General features: G+C 29.5%; 2 protein-coding genes, 1 long non-coding RNA gene and 1 pseudogene across 3 annotated transcripts; 2 read left to right on the top strand and 2 right to left on the bottom strand.

Annotated features, from left to right (window-relative positions):
- Window positions 1-1,006: 1,006 nt before the first annotated feature.
- LOC107483506 (major allergen Pru ar 1) lies at window positions 1,007-2,292 on the bottom strand. Its single transcript, XM_016104125.3, has 2 exons — window positions 2,046-2,292; window positions 1,007-1,487 (listed from the first exon to the last, which is right to left on the bottom strand). Exons 1-2 carry the CDS (start codon window positions 2,227-2,229, stop codon window positions 1,201-1,203), a joined length of 471 nt encoding a protein of 156 aa, XP_015959611.1. The 5' UTR covers window positions 2,230-2,292; the 3' UTR covers window positions 1,007-1,200.
- A 3,673-nt stretch (window positions 2,293-5,965) lies between these two features.
- On the top strand, window positions 5,966-9,478 carry LOC107483513 (uncharacterized). Its single transcript, XM_016104136.3, has 6 exons — window positions 5,966-6,297; window positions 6,372-6,618; window positions 7,572-7,724; window positions 7,924-8,029; window positions 8,155-8,269; window positions 9,040-9,478. The coding sequence occupies exons 1-6, from the start codon at window positions 6,250-6,252 to the stop codon at window positions 9,064-9,066; spliced, it is 696 nt and encodes a 231-aa protein (XP_015959622.1). The 5' UTR covers window positions 5,966-6,249; the 3' UTR covers window positions 9,067-9,478.
- Window positions 9,479-9,740: 262 nt separating this feature from the next.
- LOC107483505 (major strawberry allergen Fra a 1-2-like) lies at window positions 9,741-14,786 on the bottom strand (annotated as a pseudogene).
- Window positions 14,787-16,211: 1,425 nt separating this feature from the next.
- On the top strand, window positions 16,212-17,087 carry LOC107483515 (uncharacterized). The gene is made up of 3 exons (XR_001590887.3): window positions 16,212-16,371; window positions 16,469-16,523; window positions 16,621-17,087. It is a non-coding gene; the product is annotated as an uncharacterized LOC107483515 (long non-coding RNA).
- The last annotated feature ends 3,144 nt before the right edge of the window (window positions 17,088-20,231 follow it).

Genomic DNA, 20,231 nt, shown 5'->3' with positions numbered 1-20,231 from the left:
CTTAACCTTGGAACATCACCGATTGCTATTTGCATTCAATTTTTCGCTATAAAAGAATAAAAATTAACTGTGCTTAATGTTTTAAGGAGATGTCAATGCCACTAACGAAGAAGCTACTTATGAACATCTCATTAGATAGTCAGCCCATAGTTACCGCTAACCACCACGGACATAGCCATCAGAGATGCAACCTAATTTTAGTTATATTTACAAGTTTTATGTATCTTGTCTATTTTAATTAAATATAAAATAAAGATATTTTTAAATTTTATCTACTATAACTAAATGTAATATAAAAGATACATAAAATTTTTAATTTTCTATCCTCCACTATTATTTTTGTATCTCTATTTTAGTATCTCAACACAAACACTAAATATACTATAAGATAGTGTTTATTTTCAAATACTAAAATTAGGATTGAGAGATTGTGATTTAGAATACAAAATTTTAGTTTTTTCATTTTAATAAAAATTTTTATTTTATATTTATATTAAATTTAAATTAAATAAAATACTAAAACATAAATTAATTTAATCTCAATCTTTCTATATCTATTTTTTAATTTTTGTCGCTAAGCCTCAATTTCTCTTGCAAACGGACCCTAAGTGATTTTGGTTTCCTCTAAACAACAGAGTGCAATTTTATTGAATTCAGCGTTCTAGTCTTGTGCCAAGTGTAACAAGTTGATTTCTTCAATTTTTAGTTTGACAATTTCCAAAAAATGATTTTTCAGATTTTTCTGTTACTAAAGCATATCCCAAGATTCTTCTCTCTAAGAACACAATTGTGTTCCCACATAATATTAATTATGCTTATAATTGAATATCCCTTAATGTTTCTTATTATGAATTTGTTTAGTTTTTTAGCCTACAATTATTACTTAATTATTCTTTCAAAATGCCCAACCTTTTTTCATACAACCTATAATTCTGTAATTTTCTGGTGAATATGTAATTATCATGTGAAATGTTTATATAGCACAAATAAAACAGCAGAGTCAAAATAATCAAACAGAGAACTTTTATTCTTAGCAATATCATTTTTACATATGGCTTCATGATAACTTATGGACTAAACCGATAGGAAATCCATCACGCACGAAATATATAATGAAAATTATATTTGTATATCACGATTTAGTATATGATTAAATATTTATTTCTCTTATGATCGCCAAATATATGACTTGAGTATAATTCAAGCATATGCCTCGGGGTTAGCAACAAGATAGGCTTCAACAACCTTAAAGACAGCCAAAGATTCCTCTTTAGAAGCCTTGATATCTTCCTCTTTGATCTCAACACCTTGTTTGGGATAAAACTTGCTCACACTCTTGGACTTGCAACCACCTTCAGGAGTAGGCTCAAATTTTATGTCATATGACACTGATTCAGCCTTGTCCCCCTCAATCACACTGTAGCTGTATGTGAGATTCTCTTTGTCTATTGCATCAATTCTATGCTTCAAGTGTTTGGTTTCAGAACCTGCATTCATCAAGTGATCGCTACACCATATGATTCTTGAATCAAACCTTTATTATTAGGCCAAATTAAAAGAGTCCAGTTAATATTGGTAAGAATAACATTATTTGATCATTTAAAACCAATAATAATGATGTCGCATTAAAGTAAAAACTCACATGTAATTATATTCATATGAAGTTGATAATTAAGAGTCTTTAGATGACAATTTAATCAAATCATCTAATAACTCTTAATTTTCAACTTTAGAAAAATTAAAACTTTAAAATAATTTATTCCCTAATAACAGCTAAATTTTTAATAAAAATAATTTTTTAAAATACACATTAAATATACTTTAATTTTTTTAAATCAAACAATATTTTAGATATATTAATATAAAAAGGAAAAAGTATATATTTATTATACAAATAACATAATTCTGACGAGATATATAGTTTTTGAGATTTTTAAATTTTAAATCTTCAATCCCAAGGATAAAGTGCAATATTTAAATTTTTTTAACTAAACCATCTCTAATCGGATGATGTCAATGTTAAAATATATATAAAATAAACTAGCCTTGAACAATGGTTAACTCCTGAATAGATCCTGGGCCACCATCGCCCTGAACAAGTTGAATGTTCTTAATAGCCTGAGGCATGAGCTTGGGAATGAGATTCTGAGCATCAATGATCAAAGCCTTGAACATTCTCTTTGCTTCCACACTGCTAGTCACCTCATCACTAATTGTCAGAGGATCCATCTTCTTCCTTAATTAAGATAATTAATAACTCTCTTAATCTAATTAAAATAGTGTGACAGATGATCGAGAAGATGACATAGAAACAACAAAGGTGGAGTCATGTATTTATAGATGGTAGCTAAGATCAGAGCACATGATATTGTTCATTATTATTTTGGTGTTCATCATGGTACCTTTCAACCACTTAGATTGCCTGAATTATGAAGGGTGCATGTCCCATAGTTATTACCAGCATATGGTAGGTGTTCATTTTTTATATGGCGGGATAAAAACAAAATTAGATAGAAGACTTTAAACATTAAAAATATTGTTTGATCGAACAATCTGTATTTTACGACGTTTTGACCGTCAATAATATAATATTTTATAGTAACGTGTATATTATATATTTAAAAATGAAATTTAGAACACGATATTTAAATAATTTTTTGGTTATTTACAGTATCTTTTAATTTGACAAATTTATTGTAATCAAAATTTTATTTAAGAGTTTATTATTAATCAATAAATTATATAAAATAGAATTCGAATCCCTAATACCACAGATTCAAAAATTTTAATATGAAGATGCCAAATTTTAGATGACCTTCCATAAAAATAATTTAAACATAATATATAGTTATTGAGTTAATTTTAAAAAGATTTATCAAAATATGTATATACTAAAAAAATTATAATTTTTTTATAATTTTATTTTTAACATGATAGCTATATAAAAAAATATAACAATATCAATAGTACATTATAAAATTATAAAATGTTAATAATTTATAGTGTGTTTAATTAAAAAATTATCACATATCTTATTAATTAAAATTGATTCTTTCAAAAAATTTAAAAAATTTATAAATAAATTATAAACTATTAATTATGTAAAAGATACAGTATTTTTATAGAATATCTTTATAAATTTTTTTTAACAATATAAATTTAAAGAAATGAGTATATTTTTATAAGAAAAGAATATCTAAAATATATAATGTGATTACCAAAATATAACTATGGAAGTTATTATTAATATTTTATATAATAATATAAATATTAAATATGTTAATATTAAAAACAAATATCTTTTTTAAAAATAGGTATAGAGATGATTATACAAAAACTAATTTAAAAAGTACAAAAACTTGAGGGTATGATATTAAATTAGTTAAGTAAAAAATATTTTAGTAAGCTAAATAATTGAGACATAAATCCATTACACCATGAAAAATAATACATATAAAATTATTAAATTATATAATATTTTTTATTTCTATAAACACATATCTCATATATAAGTATAGTCTCTTAAAATTTTAAAAGGCCGAGGTTACTACTTGCCTCTTCTAAATCTATTTCTGCCTAAAACTTACTTAAATAGATTAGTAAATTAATCATTAGATCAACTAAAATTAATTATTTAAAAAATTGAATAACTACCATAGATTGCATAGTTATTTAATAAACTAATTAATTAAAAATTTTGTCCTTTTACTTTCTCCTAAAAAAATTGCTCAAACCTAAGGAATTTTCTTTTGAGTTTAACTTATTTATATCCACCGACTCACCGCTATTATAAGTATGAATATTGTACAAAAACTTTAAATGAAGATGCTATATTTCTATGTCACTATAATAAAGTTGAAAATTTATTTGTTGGTGCAATAATTCATCCTCCACCACTACTATGGATTATCTATTCTTGACATAAACCAGGGATTGAAACTTTTATTAGCATGACCATTTTAATGAGGATCTGTACGCATGCAAAAATAGGAATTGAAACTTAGCCTATTTAATTTAATGGCCGAAATATGTGGTTGAGGTTGCTATTATTACTTTTTAACTGCATTCTTGTGTCCATCAGGGAATCTTCTTAATAACTTGGATCGGAAAAGCCTAGGAAGGCTTCTACCTCTGTATGTGAATTGTGAAGAATGATGCTATCATTATCATCGTATGATTCGGATGTGGAAATGCTTAATACGTATAATACAGATAAAATAGAACTTATAAAATGGACACAAAATTAAGGCAAAAACAAATAATGTGTGTACTATTATGAACAAAATACTCTTATTAGGGATATTTTTTCGGTATGTCTGTTTATGTAATATAATTTTAAAAAATACTTTATTTTTTAAAATAAAATTAAAACAATTTTAATAATAAAAAACACTTTTTAAAAATTTATCTAAATATAAAATAACTTTTATTTTTTTAAAATAAAAATAAATTTTTATTTTCAAAAGTCAATCTAAATTAATCCTAAATAATGTTAATTAGTCAATTATTAATGAAATTTACTAATTTTAAATTAAACAAATTAAAATAAATTACTTGTATTAAAAGAATTTCTTTTAACATAAATTTACACTTAAAAACAAAACTTTAAACCATACAATTTTTTTTTGGTTTTTCACAAAATCCTCCAACAACTCAACAGGTCAAAGACTAATCTGTCACGGATTTGAACTCTATTTAAGGGTCTACTGCAGGCAAATGGGTTGCTGCATGCACAAGACGTAATTCGAGCCTCCGACACTTACTTAAAGCTCCGTTTGTTTGCTGTCTTAACCAGCAATGGATAGAGACACAAAGACACAACAGCACATAGACATGAACATACACAAAATTTGTATCTTGTTTAGCAACATTATACATAATAGTACACTGGTATACATAAATTTATCAAAATAATAAATTTATCCTCACCAATAACACTAATGTATCCACAACTACCACCATCTATGGCCACCATCACCATCTACTACCACCATCTACAGTCACCATCACCAACTACTACCACCATCACTATCATTATCAGATTTATCATCTTTAGTATCATCTAATTACCAAAAAATCACAATAAATTTTTTTAATAATCACCATTTATCTCAAAAAAATAAAAAGAAAAAAAGACAGAGAAGACAGAGGCAATAATCACAGTAACCATAACCAAAATTAAAAAAAAAATCACAGGAGAATGAAAGAGACGAGGGAGACGGTGAGAGAAGGAGCAGAGGGAGGTGCTGCAATTTTCTGGGTCACGAGCGTTGGATGGCGACACTGACTTGCTGTGTCGAGAGGGTTGGACAATGCTGCGACTCGCTGTGGGTTGGACGGTGCTGTGACTCTGTGTCACGAGAAATGGACGACGAGGACGACAGATCTGTACAAGTGGCGGCAGCGATGTAGAGGCGGCACAGATTCGAAAAAGGCAACGACAGAAGAGCGTGGAAGAGACACAAATTTAAGAAAGCAAGAAAGAAGAGTGCGGCGATGGAGAGAGACGACCGTCGAAGGATGGAGGCATAGCGGCGACGACGGGATCTATGGCAGAGGAGAAGAATTTGGAGAGAGGTAAAAGGCTAACGGAGAAGAAAGAGGGAGTAGAGAAAAGGGTTAGGATAGGGTTGAGGTAGGGATAAGGCTGAAATTTTTGAAATTAACTAGGAATAAAAGTGAAAAAAATTGTGCCTCATAAGTTGTATCACAGTGTCTCAACTTTAAGGAGAGACACTAAAAACATGTATTCTGTGTGTATCTGTGTACCACCGTGTTCATTCAAAAATCGTCTCTCAGCAAACAAACAGTAAACGTGTACCACCGTATCTATGTATCAGTGTCCATGTCTAAGCAAACAAATGCGGCCTAAGCGGACAAATGACCAATCGACCATCTCAAATTAATTATCATACAAATTTTTTAATTGTAACAAATGAAAAAAAAAGAAAGAAAAAAGCGCCATGAAAATTGGGTTGAGCCTGATGTATTTGCCTCAAAATTGAGTGAAGCCCAACCCATTATTTATTTTAGGAAATTATTTTTCTCTTGAATATTTTCTGAAAAATTTCCTTCATGAATCATCACTACCGCTGCTTTGTGCTTTCCCTCCAACCTCCAACCTTCAACTTTCAAGGATATCGGTCAACGACGTCGTTTCATACAAAACCCTAATAGTGACCGTTAAAGACGCTGCTGCCGTGAGGAGCGAGGAAGAGGAGGAGTAAGGTGCTTCACTCCGCCGTCAGAATGGCAGATCCCGCCAATGACTTCGCTCATTTCGGCATTTCCGTCATGGTAGGTACCTTTGCCATTTTTTTTTCGATTCATTAGCAGAAGAACAAATTGAGCGGTGTTGTGGTGTTTTTCAGGAAAAGGACAAGCTTGTAGGAGAAGTAGTGCGGTTCATGCTTTTCAAAACTCATCAGAACTCTGGTTGCCCTGTTAAGAGGGAAGAACTCACTCAACTCGTGACCAAGACCTACCATCAGCGTAACCTTCCAGCTTACGTCATCAATGAGGCCAAAAACAAGCTTTCTTCTATCTTTGGCTATGAAATGAGGGAGCTTCAGAGAATCCTCCCTTCCTCCAAGTCCAATGCACGCTTCTCCCAATCAAGTTAGCCTTCTCATTTTTAGAATCTTACTTAGCATAGTTCTGTTTTGATTGTGTTCTTTGCATGGCGAAGGAGTTCAATGAATTCTTTTTCTTTTTAATACAAGAGCAATTTTGTAAAGGGATTTGTTTGCTTTGCAGAAGAAAAAATATAGGGAAAAGGTATTATTTAGGGTCTAGAATTTAAAACAAACAAAATAATTTAAAAAAAAAAGTTTGGTTGATGTTGGATGAAAAAAAGTTGGCCTAACATCACTTTTTGCAGAATTGAGTTGAGCCATGCCCTAGATGGTACCTTGCTAAAATTGAGCTCAGCTTTTTAACAAAGGAGCCTACTTCTAAAGCTCAAGCTGTCTCACTTTAGGTCGGGTTTGTTTGTATTGAGAACCATGATGGGACATTGAAATGGGGTTGAATTGATTTTATAATGATTCATGGTATGTTGTATCACTTGTGTTTCTTGATTCTGGAAATCTTTTGTGCCAACAAACTGTGTCTTTTGTTATTTTTTTATGGGTTATATTGTTGCTGTGGATTTGAATTTGTCATCAGAGTTTAATTCTTTGGTGTGTTGTTGAGATCAGTTCACAACCAGTTGCTACCACCATGATTAATAAGCCTTACTTGATTTACAACTTTTCTAGTAATTGATCTTTATCATCATCGGTGTACTCTTGATTATCTTTAATCAGTTGCTGCCGCCATATTCTATGTATATTGTATAAAGAATACTTTGGACGACTGAATTCTCATGTATTTTTAATTAGCAGTGCATAGGGTAGAGCCTAGAGAAGGTGTGGTGCATATAGATACAAAGAAAGTAACTCTTTATCTCTTTCTTTTTTATAATTGTTGTGATCATTGTGTATTTCTAGAGTGTTCTGAGTTCTGTGTTTTATGTGCTTTTAGCCTTTGTGCTTCCCTCTAATTGTTGTTGTGTGACTGCTTTCTTTCAGATGTTGCGGATTCAAAATCATATATTCTTGTTAGTCAACTGGAGCCTCAAGTATATGAAAAATATGTTGTAGATGTGAATGCTGCACATCTTTCTGGTTTCACTTTTGTCATAATTAGTATTGTTTATCTTGCTGGTGGAAAAATTACAGAAGGTATGTTAGCAGATTTGTTATCATTGTGCTCAAATTAAATATCTATACATATGCATGTGGTAACTTATGGAATTCACTGTGCCTAAAATCTGAAGGTTTTTCTCTTCAAGATTTTATTGTTGTTGGCTTAGAATTTACCATTGTAACTCTACTTATGTCTTCTTAACATTATCGGGTTCCCTTGTTGAGAATATTGCAGAAGTTTTATGGAGCCAAATGAGAAGGATGGGTTTGAGTGAAGACGAAGGAAAACATCCTGTACTGGGAAACATTAAGCAAACACTGGAACTGCTTGTTCTGCAAAGGTTAGAACAATTTACCATGTGGGTTTAAATTAAAAGATCTGTTGCATTTTGTGGCACCTCTAATTCTACTAAGAAACAACAAAGTAATGCCTAATTGTCCTTTTTTTTTTTTTAAATTGGGATAGGTATTTACAGAAGGACAAAGTGAATGGTCCTGAAGGCACTACTATTTATTACGAGCTTGCTGAGAGAGCTTTGGATGAACCAATTAACAAGAAGATCAAGGAATATGTAGCTCAGGTAGTGTTATGGAAATTAAAAATGCAAGTTTTGTGGTTATGTCTTGTAGGTCCTTAAGGAACTTATAGGTCCTTGAGGAAAATAAAGTACCAAGTAAGTTTAGAAAAAAATTGTGACAGACTTATAAGTCATCGATGAAAAAAATAACAAAATAAGTTCTTGAAGAATTGAAATATTGGACTTGTTGGTCTCTGAAAAATTGCAATATTGGACATGATTCATCTGTCTGTCAAGAGTCTATAAGTCTACTGTTGTAATCTTTCAACGACTTGGTATTTTTTTATCAGTACTTGTAAGTCTATAACAAAATTTTCTCAGAAACTTACTTGGTACTTTATTTTTCTTAAGAAACTGTAAGTTCATTGCAAAATTCTTCAGAGATTTATTTGTCTTATTACTCTCAAATTTGATATAAATCATCAAATGTTTTATGACTTTCCTTTTGCGTAGTTCTGGCTTAGTATCAGCGCTGCTTGCTATTTATATTACTATTGTTGCATTGTTGCTGAACATAGTTGTCAACCTCGAGAAGACAACTAAATCAAATAGAAACACTGTTGTTTTAATGTGTTTCACTAGAAGTTTGTTAAAAAAATTATGGATTGCCTGATATGTGAATTGAGTACAGATGATGATGCAAATGTTTGATTTAGTTAAAGAAAACCTGGTGAATAATATCAGCTAATGTTTCGAAATGTCAAATATCTTGTTGATTTTGAATACCCTTGTTCTTGCAACTATGCTTCACTGAAAACATGATGCTATTGCAGATCGTCAAGAAGGACAATATTTCATAGGTTCTGCGAGAGTTGTTCGCTCTTCCAGCGCCTCCATTGAGTTATATGCATCGAAGGAATCTCGGTTTACATTTTGCCTTCAGCAAACTCTGCTGAATGAATGTACGTATGCATGGTAGTAAAAATGCTTTACTTTTTTGGGTAAATAGTAAAATGCTTTTACTTGCTAAATGCACCATGCTCTTTTGGGTAAATAGTAGGTTTTCAGTAGTTAGTTACAATTTAGGGGTGAAAATTTCATTACTCTGCATGATATTTGGCTTAGTTTGACAAGGGGCAAACTGATAATTTTGCGTGACCTAAAAGAAAATGACAGAATGCAACATACTAGTAGGTTTATTTAATTAAGTTTGTAAATATCTCCATTCTTTTGTGCATTATTTATTTATTAAAAATTTATATTTTTAATTCATGATTGTGTGTAGCTTGTTGGTATATGGTGTGGTCTTAAAATGTGATATTTTTTATTTCTTAACTCTAAAAAGAAATTAATTTCAAACTTCTTTTTTCATTTCTTTTTTTTATTTATTTTCCAAAATATGAAACATTATCCTAAAAATAAATGAATTTGACAAGTTCATAGAAGATCAAACCCAACAAGGTCACATGCAAAAATTGCTGTTTCAATTCATTTTTTTATATGAATAACGTGAACTCATTCAAACACCTCTGATAACAAGAAATGCAATAATACAAAGGCAACAATATTGAGAAATAGAATCATAGCTCACACCGATCCCTCAAATTATTGCCAGGTAACTAAAAATAAAGAAAGCAACATTATGTTGATAGTAACTGAAAAGACTAATTAAGGGACCTTAATTAAGTTAATTAGTTGTAGTCAGGATTAGCCAAGAGATAAGCCTCAACAGCCTTGGTGAAGGCAGCAGATTTTTCCTTTCCGACATTGAGAAACTCCTTAGTCAATTGTTCATCGCCTTCGGTATAATATTTGTTTATGGACTTAATAATGCATCCTCCATCATCCCTTGGCACCAATTTGTACTCATTTGAGATCTTCTCCAAGTTCTCTGGCAACACTGTCCCTTCAATTATGCTGTAGTGGTAAACAAAGTTCTCTGCATCAAGTGCATCTACCTTGTGCTTCACATACCCTACATTCATTCAATGTTGCATGCACACTAGCTAGTGAGTGTTGCATATACTACCTAAAATACTATTCTATGGTTTGAGGTAATTAAGACTTGGTAAATAACTTTAAAAGGATGTATTAAATTAAGGCTTTGTCTTTGGTGGGGAAAGTATTTTCCAGATCTTGATGGACCAAGTAAAAAGATGCTAATTCAATGGCTAGGATTATATCTGTACAACAAGTGTTAGAAATTCTATGTTTGACCCAAAATTTAATGAATTTGTAAACTGGTTCAATATGGTTTGATTAGACCAATTATTTAAAAATCGTTTTTTTTTTTGAAAAAATTGATTTTTTTGGATCAGCTATTTTTTTGTAACATGGGCTTAAAACAATGTAATGCAAATCCATATTAATTACTACCCATATTTTAATGATCAAACACTGCATATTTTAATCAAACACATATTCTCCTGTACAATTTCTTCTTTCATATTGAAATATGATTTTTTTTTTCTGGAAAAACTTGACGAAGCAAATGAAAAAGAGTTTATAATAAATTCCAAGTAATTTAATTTATCATTTCTAATAGGAACCACAATACATATTTTTAAAAAAAATTAGAATAATAAACAATACACAAAAATTACAATGATAAATTTTACACTATCAAACAAAAAATACTATAATTGTTTTAATAATTTCAGTATTTTTTATTTAGTATTATTTTGGACGATAACATTTTATTATTTATGACTCTATTGTTAAGTATGATCAAATTTTTATTTATTTTTTCATTTTTAATAAAATCAATAATTCATATTATAACAAAATTATAATAAAAATTTAATAAAAAATCAAAATATAAAAGAAAGTATTAAAAATGATAAAAAAAATTAGGGAGAAAATTATTAAAACCAATAATGATCAACAACAAACCTAAACACACGTTAAGTGTGCAAAAACTACAGTTTCTTGTGTCAAGTGAACGCGCTTTTAGGATACAAAATTATGTCTGCGTTCAGAGAAAAAAAAGTAAAGTTGCCAAACATCTCAACATGTTTGCCAAAATCACCCTTAATAGTAATAGTGCATCAAAAATTATAGTGTCTTGTTTGAACAGAATGAGTACATCAGCTAACGGAATTCCTAAAAATTTATATACCAACATAATCCACAAAATACTAATCTGATTAATAAAAAAAATAGCAAGATTGATCAGCTCTAAGCTTCGTCGTGACATCTGACCTGCAGTATTGTGACTAGCTCAATTGAGATGACCTCAAACACCCCAACACCTTCGAACTTGAAGTCAGGGTTGTTGTGTTCCCATCTTCCTCTGGCTCTGAAATTTCACCAATTTGTTTATGTGAATCGCCTCCCAGCACATCAATTGCAGGCACATTTGATTCAGGGAGACAATATTCTTGCTGCTGAGTAACCTTATCGAATCCTCTGTCTCCTCCATATCTCCATTAAATTTCAAATACTGAAAAATGGCAGCTAAGGATTCCAGTAGTAGCCTCCACTTACACCCCACTTCACAGATAGAAACTGCCTCTTTCATACATCGAACAGCCATCGAAAAAATTTCTTTGTGGAATATATCCAAGCAAGAATATAGCACATTTACATGAGATTCAAGCACAAACAAAATGAACCATGCGCAGATTAATTTGTACACTCACGTTGTGAAATATGTAGCATAGGCACTCAGGCATGAAGCGAACATTGGACGCCTCACCCCAGATGAGAAGGTACAAGCCCATATAAAGCAACTTCCTCTGTTGCACCTCTTGCTGACCTTGAGGAAGTCTATATAAGAGAACATTATAAAAGTGACCATTAAATTTTATGAGCTAATAATAGAAGCACAAGTGTTCACTGATGCATATACTGTTATGCCTCACCGTAAACTATGTTTTCGTCCCAAGAATTTGCACCGTTTTTTATAATTCTTAAAAAGCTTTTTCATCACTTCATCAAAAGCACGATCATCAAGCTGCAATTCATTCAAATAAAGATTATATAGATATATAGTAAACTTTTTTTTATTAATAACAAATTTAATTTTTTTATCTCTTTAAACTAAATTAATAATTCTATTTGATATCTTTGCACTAAAATATACTATGAGTAGGCTACTAATACTAAATGCAGTAAAACATAATAGAATTATTAATTTAGTTTAAAGAGATAAAAAATTAAATTTGTTATTACTCAAAAATATTTTACTATATATCAAGTAATGTGTTCATTAGTTTTCACTTTATTGTAAAAAATTATCTAGATCATAATACTAATAGTATATCATAGAGTATAATTATTAATGTATTAATTGAATTTTAATGATTATTATTTATGTATTTAAAAATTATATTTGAGAATGATTTATTTAGTTTTATAATAAATGATATTTTTAAATTTGAATAATTTATTAATTAGTTTGTACTTATTATACCATATATTTAATAATTTATTGAAAAAATATTAATAAAATAAATAAAAAAAATCTAAAAAAATATTGTTTGAAAAACTATAAGGACAAATAAACCCCTAACCAATTTAAATTTAGAGACAATTAGACTCCTGTCCATTTCTGAACGTGACACGTCAGCATTTTCTGTTGAGAGTTGACGAAAAAATACCCACAGGGACTGCGTTGTGTGACAGAATCACGGGACAGGGACCAAAGTAGATCGATTTTATTTTGAGAGGTCGCGTTGTCATTCTTAAAAATGGACAGAGGCCGAATTGATACTTTACTCTTATTCTGCTTTATTTGTGAACCAACCCATGCATTTTTTATTATTTAAATTTATAACCTGGTTCTTCAAAGTCCAGATTATTCTTTCCCCACCAAAAAAAGCTCCATGTATCAATTTATTTATTTATTTAAAGTACCAATCAATGTAATGCTCAAAATATTCTTAATTCGGTATTATCAGGCACGGACTCGCATAGGGAAATGGGGGGCACTTGGCCCCACTGACATTTCAATATTTTTTTTGTATTATACCTATATATAATATGTTTTTGTTATAAATTTTAAATGAGCTACTACAAATAAACTGAACTTATTTACTCAAATTCTAAATTTATTTTTTATTTTTTTAACATTTTGACTATTGATTAATCTATTTAAATTTAGTCTTTTTCTATTTTTAAGTCTTAGTCCTTACTTATTCTCTTAAACATTCTTTTTAATTTCTTTTCAAATTATTATCAATATTAAAGTGAAGAGAAAACAAAATAGTAAAATATCAAATCTCTCATTATTTATTAATTTTATATTTTTAACTTTTTTTATTCCTTATTTAATAGTTATTTTCTTTTCATCAAAAATAAATTGTAAATTTTTTATGTTTTTTATATATAGCTCTTCATGACTTTATGTATCTTCTAATTTCATTATTCTTCTTTTTGATATTTTCAATTACAAATTTTAATTCAATCAATTATAGTTTAAATATTAATCTAATTTTTTATTCTTTTTATGACTTTATATATTTTATTTCATTCTCAATTTATTACTCTTTATTATTTGTTTTTTTATCTTTTGTTCTAATTTATGTAGTTCTAATTTATGTAATTATGTTATATATAAATTTTTTAAATGAAAGATGAGTGATTGAATGATTGTTTAGTTACATCTATAAAAAGAGAGACATTCAATCAGGTTGATAATAAAACAAATATTTAACATTCTCAAATTATGAAAATAAAAAGAGAAGTATTTTTAAGATTTGCAAAAAAAAAATTAATGACTAATGTAATTTTTTTTATTTGAATAACTAATGTGTATTTTTATTTTTTTTATTATAGATTAATATATCTTTTAACAATAATATGTATTATTTTTGTCTTTAACACAATTTTCTGAGTCTGTCAATAATATTATATCATATATTTCTCATTTGACTTGAATAAGACATAAAATTAGATTAAAAAATACCCTCAACAAGAGTGAGCTTCTTGATGGATCCAGAGCCTCCATTACCTTCAATGGTTTCGGCACTCTGAGTGAAACCTGGTAGAGCTTTCGGCTACACATTGCTATAGTCCAAGACTATGGCTTTGAATAGTTTTGCAGCCCCTACTGGAGAACATTCCTTACACCCCTACTGGAGAACATTGCTTACTTTCGGAAGTGAAAATTCCCATGATATTTTTATTTTGGAAAAAGGCTTCTAAGAAGATTTAAAACACTAAGTAAGAATTTGTTATTTTTTGCTTTGAAAGTGATGCAGGAAGGATTGAGTATATGTCAATATTTATAAGGGTTTTAAGGTCTCCCAATAAATAATCAACTCAACATTTGGTCAAACGATCTGAATTCATACGAAACTTAATGGGAAACACAGAGAGAATGAGAGAGAGAGAAAGTTAAGAGAGAGAGGATGGGAAATAGAGAGGGATAGAACTAGGAATCAGATCAACGATCTTCGAGTTTGGAATCGAGAAGAGTATCAGCAGTTGGAGAATGAGTCCTTCTTAATTTTTTTGGATAATCTCCTAGAAAACATTTCGAAAAGAAAACCGTTTCAATTGTTCAGTTGGATTGGACGCATAAATGAGATATATCTATCACGTAAACAAAAAAATTGTAATTTATACATTTTTGCATTCATACAATACACTACAAAGGGAGGGGCGTTGAAGGCTATAACAAAAATTAATCGTATGAAATTGAGAAGTAAGGTTGTGTTTGTCGGAGAGAAAAAAATACAGGAGAATGTCGAATGCGAAGGACACGAAGAAGTTACAGTCAAGAGGTGACAATCGAAATGAAATGGTACGTCAGCCGCAACGAGAACGAGAGGAAGTCCAGAAATCCTCAGCTAGCTGCTCTCAAGATGTGAGAAAGGAAAAAAATGACCAAGTTCCACATAAAAATGGGTGGACGAAGAAGTTGAAAGTGGTTGTAGTGAAAGAAAATTGGGACTGGCTACAAAAAAGTCTAATAGGTGGAACGACGACGGCTATTGATTTTAGGTCCTTAAAGGATATGGTTACGAAGAACTTGTCTCAAGTTATTCAAGTACGCGAAATGGGAGCGTATAAATCTCTTTTGACTTTCGACAGTCTGTTAAATACTGAATAGACATATATGTTCAAAATGAACAGCCTACTACAGATCTTTCATAGTATTTGAAGGTGGAAAGAGTCAGAAAAAAGTGAATATCAAAGAGTATGGTTAGAATACTTCAGAGTTCTATTACATGCTTGGTCAGTGGATACATTCAATAAGATAGGGGTCAATGGAGGGAAGTGGTTGGGTATGATAAAGCAACGGAATCGTATATATCATTTAGTGTCGGCCGTGTACTTATTGATACGTGTGTTATGGATGTGATCAACGAATGGGTCCACATCACAATAGGCACCAATGGCTTCGACGTATTGGTAAAAGAGGTGGGACGTATTGGCGACGATTTTGGGGAGGGAGGAACGTGCGTTGGATGTCGACGGAGACGAGTCGCGGCATCAGTTGGGCAGTGTAGTGGGCGCTGGCTTGACAGAGGTTGACCGTGACTCCCGCATTAGAGAAGGGCGACTTGCGAACAGAGGTGAAGCCAATTCGCAGCGGACTTGTAAGACCCAAGAAAATTATAAAAAGGATTAATTGAATAATTAATCATCAAGTTAAAATAGTTAAACGCGCCTGGAGGAGTCAAAAATCAAAACTAAAGAATTTAAAGATTTAACTATGATAATTGGATTCAGTGAATTTTTTTGAATGGAAAAAAAAATCTTCTGCAGAAATATACGTAAAAATGCGTACTGGTAATTCAACCGACAGTACCGGCTTAAGTCTGTCCGACACTGCGAATGAGTAAATTAATTATAAGTAAGTAAGATTAAGAATTTAGAATTTATAATTTGAGAAGACAAAAATATTTAAAATAAAAATTTAAATATTAATTTTAAATGTTTTGACCCAAAATTGAGCCAACGGGCTAAACCAAATGAACCGGGTCCAAGTGGCCCAAGCCCACACTATACAAAGATCTATTTCAGCACAAAACACCTCATTCTTCCATCATTTCAAAAGAGAACACGGTGAGAAAGAAGAGAGTAACCAAAACCTAGAGCACTATTCACTTTCATCTTGTTTTGCTTGTAACTTTTGATCTGGAGCACTGATTGACGAGTCGTTTGCGGCCACGCGTAGCTCTCCTCATCCTCTTCAATTTTATCCAATATTTGTGGTAAGGAACTCTCAGTTTTTAGCCCAGTTTTCTGTTCCTTACAGATTCACATTTTTGGTTTTGGGGTTGTTGAATTTTTGTGATTTTAGTTGTTTAGGGATGCTCTAACATGAATTTCTAGTGAGTTCCATCTATATTTCGTGTGGGTTAAGGTAAGGAAGTTTAATTCTCTTCATTATCTCCAATTTTATGTATGAACCCTAGAATAAATGTTAAGATATATTGTTGTGATTATATTATATGGAATAGAGAATTGTTGGGGCTGAATTTGGTGTGGAGTGAAATTTGATTGGCAAATTTGGGTGGCGGACCTTGGAGATTGAGCGAGGAAAGGCTTCAAGAGTTTGAACCGCTGACATTCAAAGTACGGGTTTGAGTTTCGAGTAGACATTGTGTAAAGTTATGTGAATGCCTAGGTTAGTTGACCTTAGGATAGGTGTGGATTGAAATTGGTTGTTGTTATGGATAGTGAATGGCTATATGTATATGTGTATTGATTAAGAATTATTGTGACATTATGAAGTGAATGACATTTATTGATTTTATTGTTAATTGATTTGGATATTGGGCCGGTCGTAATAGGGTGAAGAAACCCCTATGAGGTAAGTGAAGGTAATCGGTGTGAATTATTATAATGGTGGTGGACTTGGTGATTGATTGGAATTGAATTTAGAGAATATTTGAAGGATTGAATCTTAAAATGTTGAACTACTTGCTGAGAATATGAATTTTGAAGTCAAACAGAAATTTTGAAAGTGAACCAGTAACTCAATAGTGTTTGAAATGATAAGAAAGTAAGAGCTAAGTAAACTATAACAAGTATGATTGTTAAGATTCAATTGTGAAGGTTTTGTATTAACTGGAATATTAGTTATGATTTTTCAAAGTTAAATCGTGGGATCTGATTTTTTGCATTATTTTAAACGAAGTGAGAAACTTTGAAAATCTATAACTAATTCTGTAATGATCGAAATTGCATGAGACTAAGACTGGATTAAGATTGGGAATATAAGGAGCTGGACTGCTGAATTTGAGACATTTTTGTTAAGTTTATGATTTATGGTAAATTTTTGAAGTGTGGTTGTTAAATCTGATTTTTCTGCAGAATGCTTAACACAACAGCAACTTGCTTTTTCTATTGGAATGTATCTAGTTTGAATTTTGAAATGAAATCAATTTTAAATGAAACTGTGGTCCTAATACTTTAATTTTATAAAAATTTATAATTTTTGAAATTGTAGTTTTAAATATATGAATTTTTGAAATATGACGCGTTATGTAGTAAAAGTCATATTCTGCTCTCGTAAATCAATAACTTTGAAAGTTTATAACTTTTGATTTTGGATTAGTATTGAGGTGCAACTAATTGGAGGTGAAAATTAAGTATGTTTAGCATATATAATTTAAATTTCAGGATTGTCCATGTTTTACTGAGTGAATTATGGGACTTGGAAGAGGATATGCTCATTGGCTTTTAAAACAGAATTCTGTAGAAAATTACTCAACTTCCAAGTTACATAACTTTCTCATTAAAAATATTATTTACCTGGAACCAATTGGAAAAGAAACCTGAATGAGTGAAGTTGAAGCATGTTAATTTTGAAGGTCATTGGATTTAATTTGAATTTTATATTGAATTTTGAATATCATATGCTGCTGCTGTTTTCTGATTTTTAAACACTGCAGAGTAATCACGGTTTTTTTTCTATTCCCGAAGATAAAGTAAGTGAAAAATTATTATTTTTGGTTTAATAGAAAGTTTAATCCGAAAAGGTCGTATGGATATAAAGTTTGTGTAATTCTGAGTTCTTTTGATATTTTAAAAATAAGATTGTAATTTAGCCGCTGATGATTATTTTGGTGACTACCTTAGATATAAGATTTAAGAATTAATTTTTATACTATTATCAAATATTTTTTAGAGTATATTGTTATAATAATTACTGATAAAAAACTGATAAATTCGAATTTTTAAAATTTGAGAACTTTTAAATTAATTAAATTCATCAAAAAATAATTGGTGACATTTTTTTTTTATTAAAAATAAAAAAATTTAAATTCATAATTTTTTAAATAAATATAAAAAAATTATGTTATTTAAACTATATCTTATTAGTATGATTGAATCTAAATAAACAATAATCATAAAAACAACAAATAGAACAGATCATAATTTCATAATAATCACATGTGGAAGCAAGACTTTGGGGGTGGTCTAAGGTCCATGATCTACTGGACCGAAAAATCAATCGGCCATATATTCAACTCTGGTAGACTAGTTATAGTTTTTCTTTCCTTTTCTTCACGTTTAGTTTTTCTCCTTGCAAGAGTTGCCAATGTTCTTTTGCAGTGCCATTTGATTATGTATTTAATTTTATACAAGATTTTGAAGCTTTGTAATGTTGTATTGGTTGTTCACCACAAATCTTGTGCCAAGGCCCAAATACAGAAAAAAAAAAAACTACTTATTTTTTATATTTTTTATTTTTTTAATAGATTTTTTTAATAAATAAAATAATTATAATAATTTCTAAAATAAATAATTTAAAAATATTTACTAAAATAAATAATTTAAAAATATTTATCAAAATAAATATTTTTTTATTTTGTTTATATTGTAAAGAAAATAATTTTACATATATCTCGTTTACAATATAAATGAGATATATGTATTTATAAATAGTTAAATATAATTTTTAAAATAATAAAAAATATTGATAATTTAAATTAGACCAAACTCTTAAAAATGGAACGTTTTAAATAATAGGAAAGGTGGACGATTTTAAATAATAAAAAAGATAAAGAATCCATTTTAAATAATAGAAAAGATGTAATGTTCATTTAAAATAAACACGTTAATACTAAGATAGATTATCCATTTTAAATCATTTTAAATAATTTAAACGTATTAATGTGTTTATTTTAAATGGACAATCCATCTTCTTTATTATTTAAAATGGACTGTTTATCTTCTCTATTGTTTAAAATCGTCCATCTTTTCTATTATTTGAAACATTCCATTTTTAAGAGTTTGGTTCAATTTAAATTATTAATAATTTTTATTATTTTAAAAAATTATATTTAATTATCTATAAGATGCTAACTCATATCAATTAAAAGATGGCATGAAATTGATGCACAGTAAATAAAACAGAAAAAAATGAGAAGAGAATTGAAATGGTTATCTCCCACTCTTCTTCTGTTTTATTTATCCTCATCAACCTCTCTTAATAATTGGCAAATTTCTCCTAATAATTGGTAAACGGTTATCTCCTACTCTTTATCTGTTTTATTTATTTTCATCAACTTCTCATAATAATTAGCAAACAGTTATCTCCTATTTCTTCTGGTTTATCATTATTTTTACTTTCATAAAAAAAATAGCCACATATAAATGTTAAAAAAATAAAATGGTAACAAAAAAAAGAATAAAATAGACATTTTCAAGTAATTTTTTTAAATATTTTAATATAAGTATGTTTTATAGAATTATCTTTTATATAATAAAAATATTTTAATCTTATCCGTTGATTTAAATTTTTAATGGATAAAATTTATAAAAAATCTTGGACCATTAAGGATCCAAATATTCTTTCCTCACCTAAAAAACCTCCTTAGTTTTGTATTAAGCGATGAACATAAGTTAAAAATTCTATATACCAACCATGGGAAGATTAACCTTAACCTATATATTATCCGATAGGAGTGTTTATGGGCAGAGTAAAATCGAGTTTGTTTTCATTTAGATTTGATTTTAAATATACACTAAATCTATTTTTTAAATTTTAATCTAATTCTAAACTCAATAAAATTTAAATATTTTCGAACCACAACTATACCGAATTCAAATTGAATAAAAA

This window comes from Arachis duranensis, chromosome 4 (assembly GCF_000817695.3).
Source record: "Arachis duranensis cultivar V14167 chromosome 4, aradu.V14167.gnm2.J7QH, whole genome shotgun sequence".
NCBI classification, from domain to species: domain Eukaryota; kingdom Viridiplantae; phylum Streptophyta; class Magnoliopsida; order Fabales; family Fabaceae; genus Arachis; species Arachis duranensis.
Note: the sequence above shows the minus strand (reverse complement) of the source record. Positions and strands in the feature narration are given on the sequence as shown.

Excerpts from the sequence above, each read along its gene's own strand:
- LOC107483506 (XM_016104125.3), bottom strand. The coding sequence starts at position 2,229 with ATGGATCCTCTGACAATTAGTGATGAGGTGACTAGCAGTGTGGAAGCA. Across the intron at positions 1,488-2,045 it reads GGAGTTAACCATTGTTCAAG|GTTCTGAAACCAAACACTTG; the intron begins GCTAGTTTATTT and ends TGATGAATGCAG.
- LOC107483513 (XM_016104136.3), top strand. The coding sequence starts at position 6,250 with ATGGCAGATCCCGCCAATGACTTCGCTCATTTCGGCATTTCCGTCATG. Across the intron at positions 6,298-6,371 it reads ATTTCGGCATTTCCGTCATG|GAAAAGGACAAGCTTGTAGG; the intron begins GTAGGTACCTTT and ends GGTGTTTTTCAG. Across the intron at positions 8,030-8,154 it reads GAACTGCTTGTTCTGCAAAG|GTATTTACAGAAGGACAAAG; the intron begins GTTAGAACAATT and ends AAATTGGGATAG.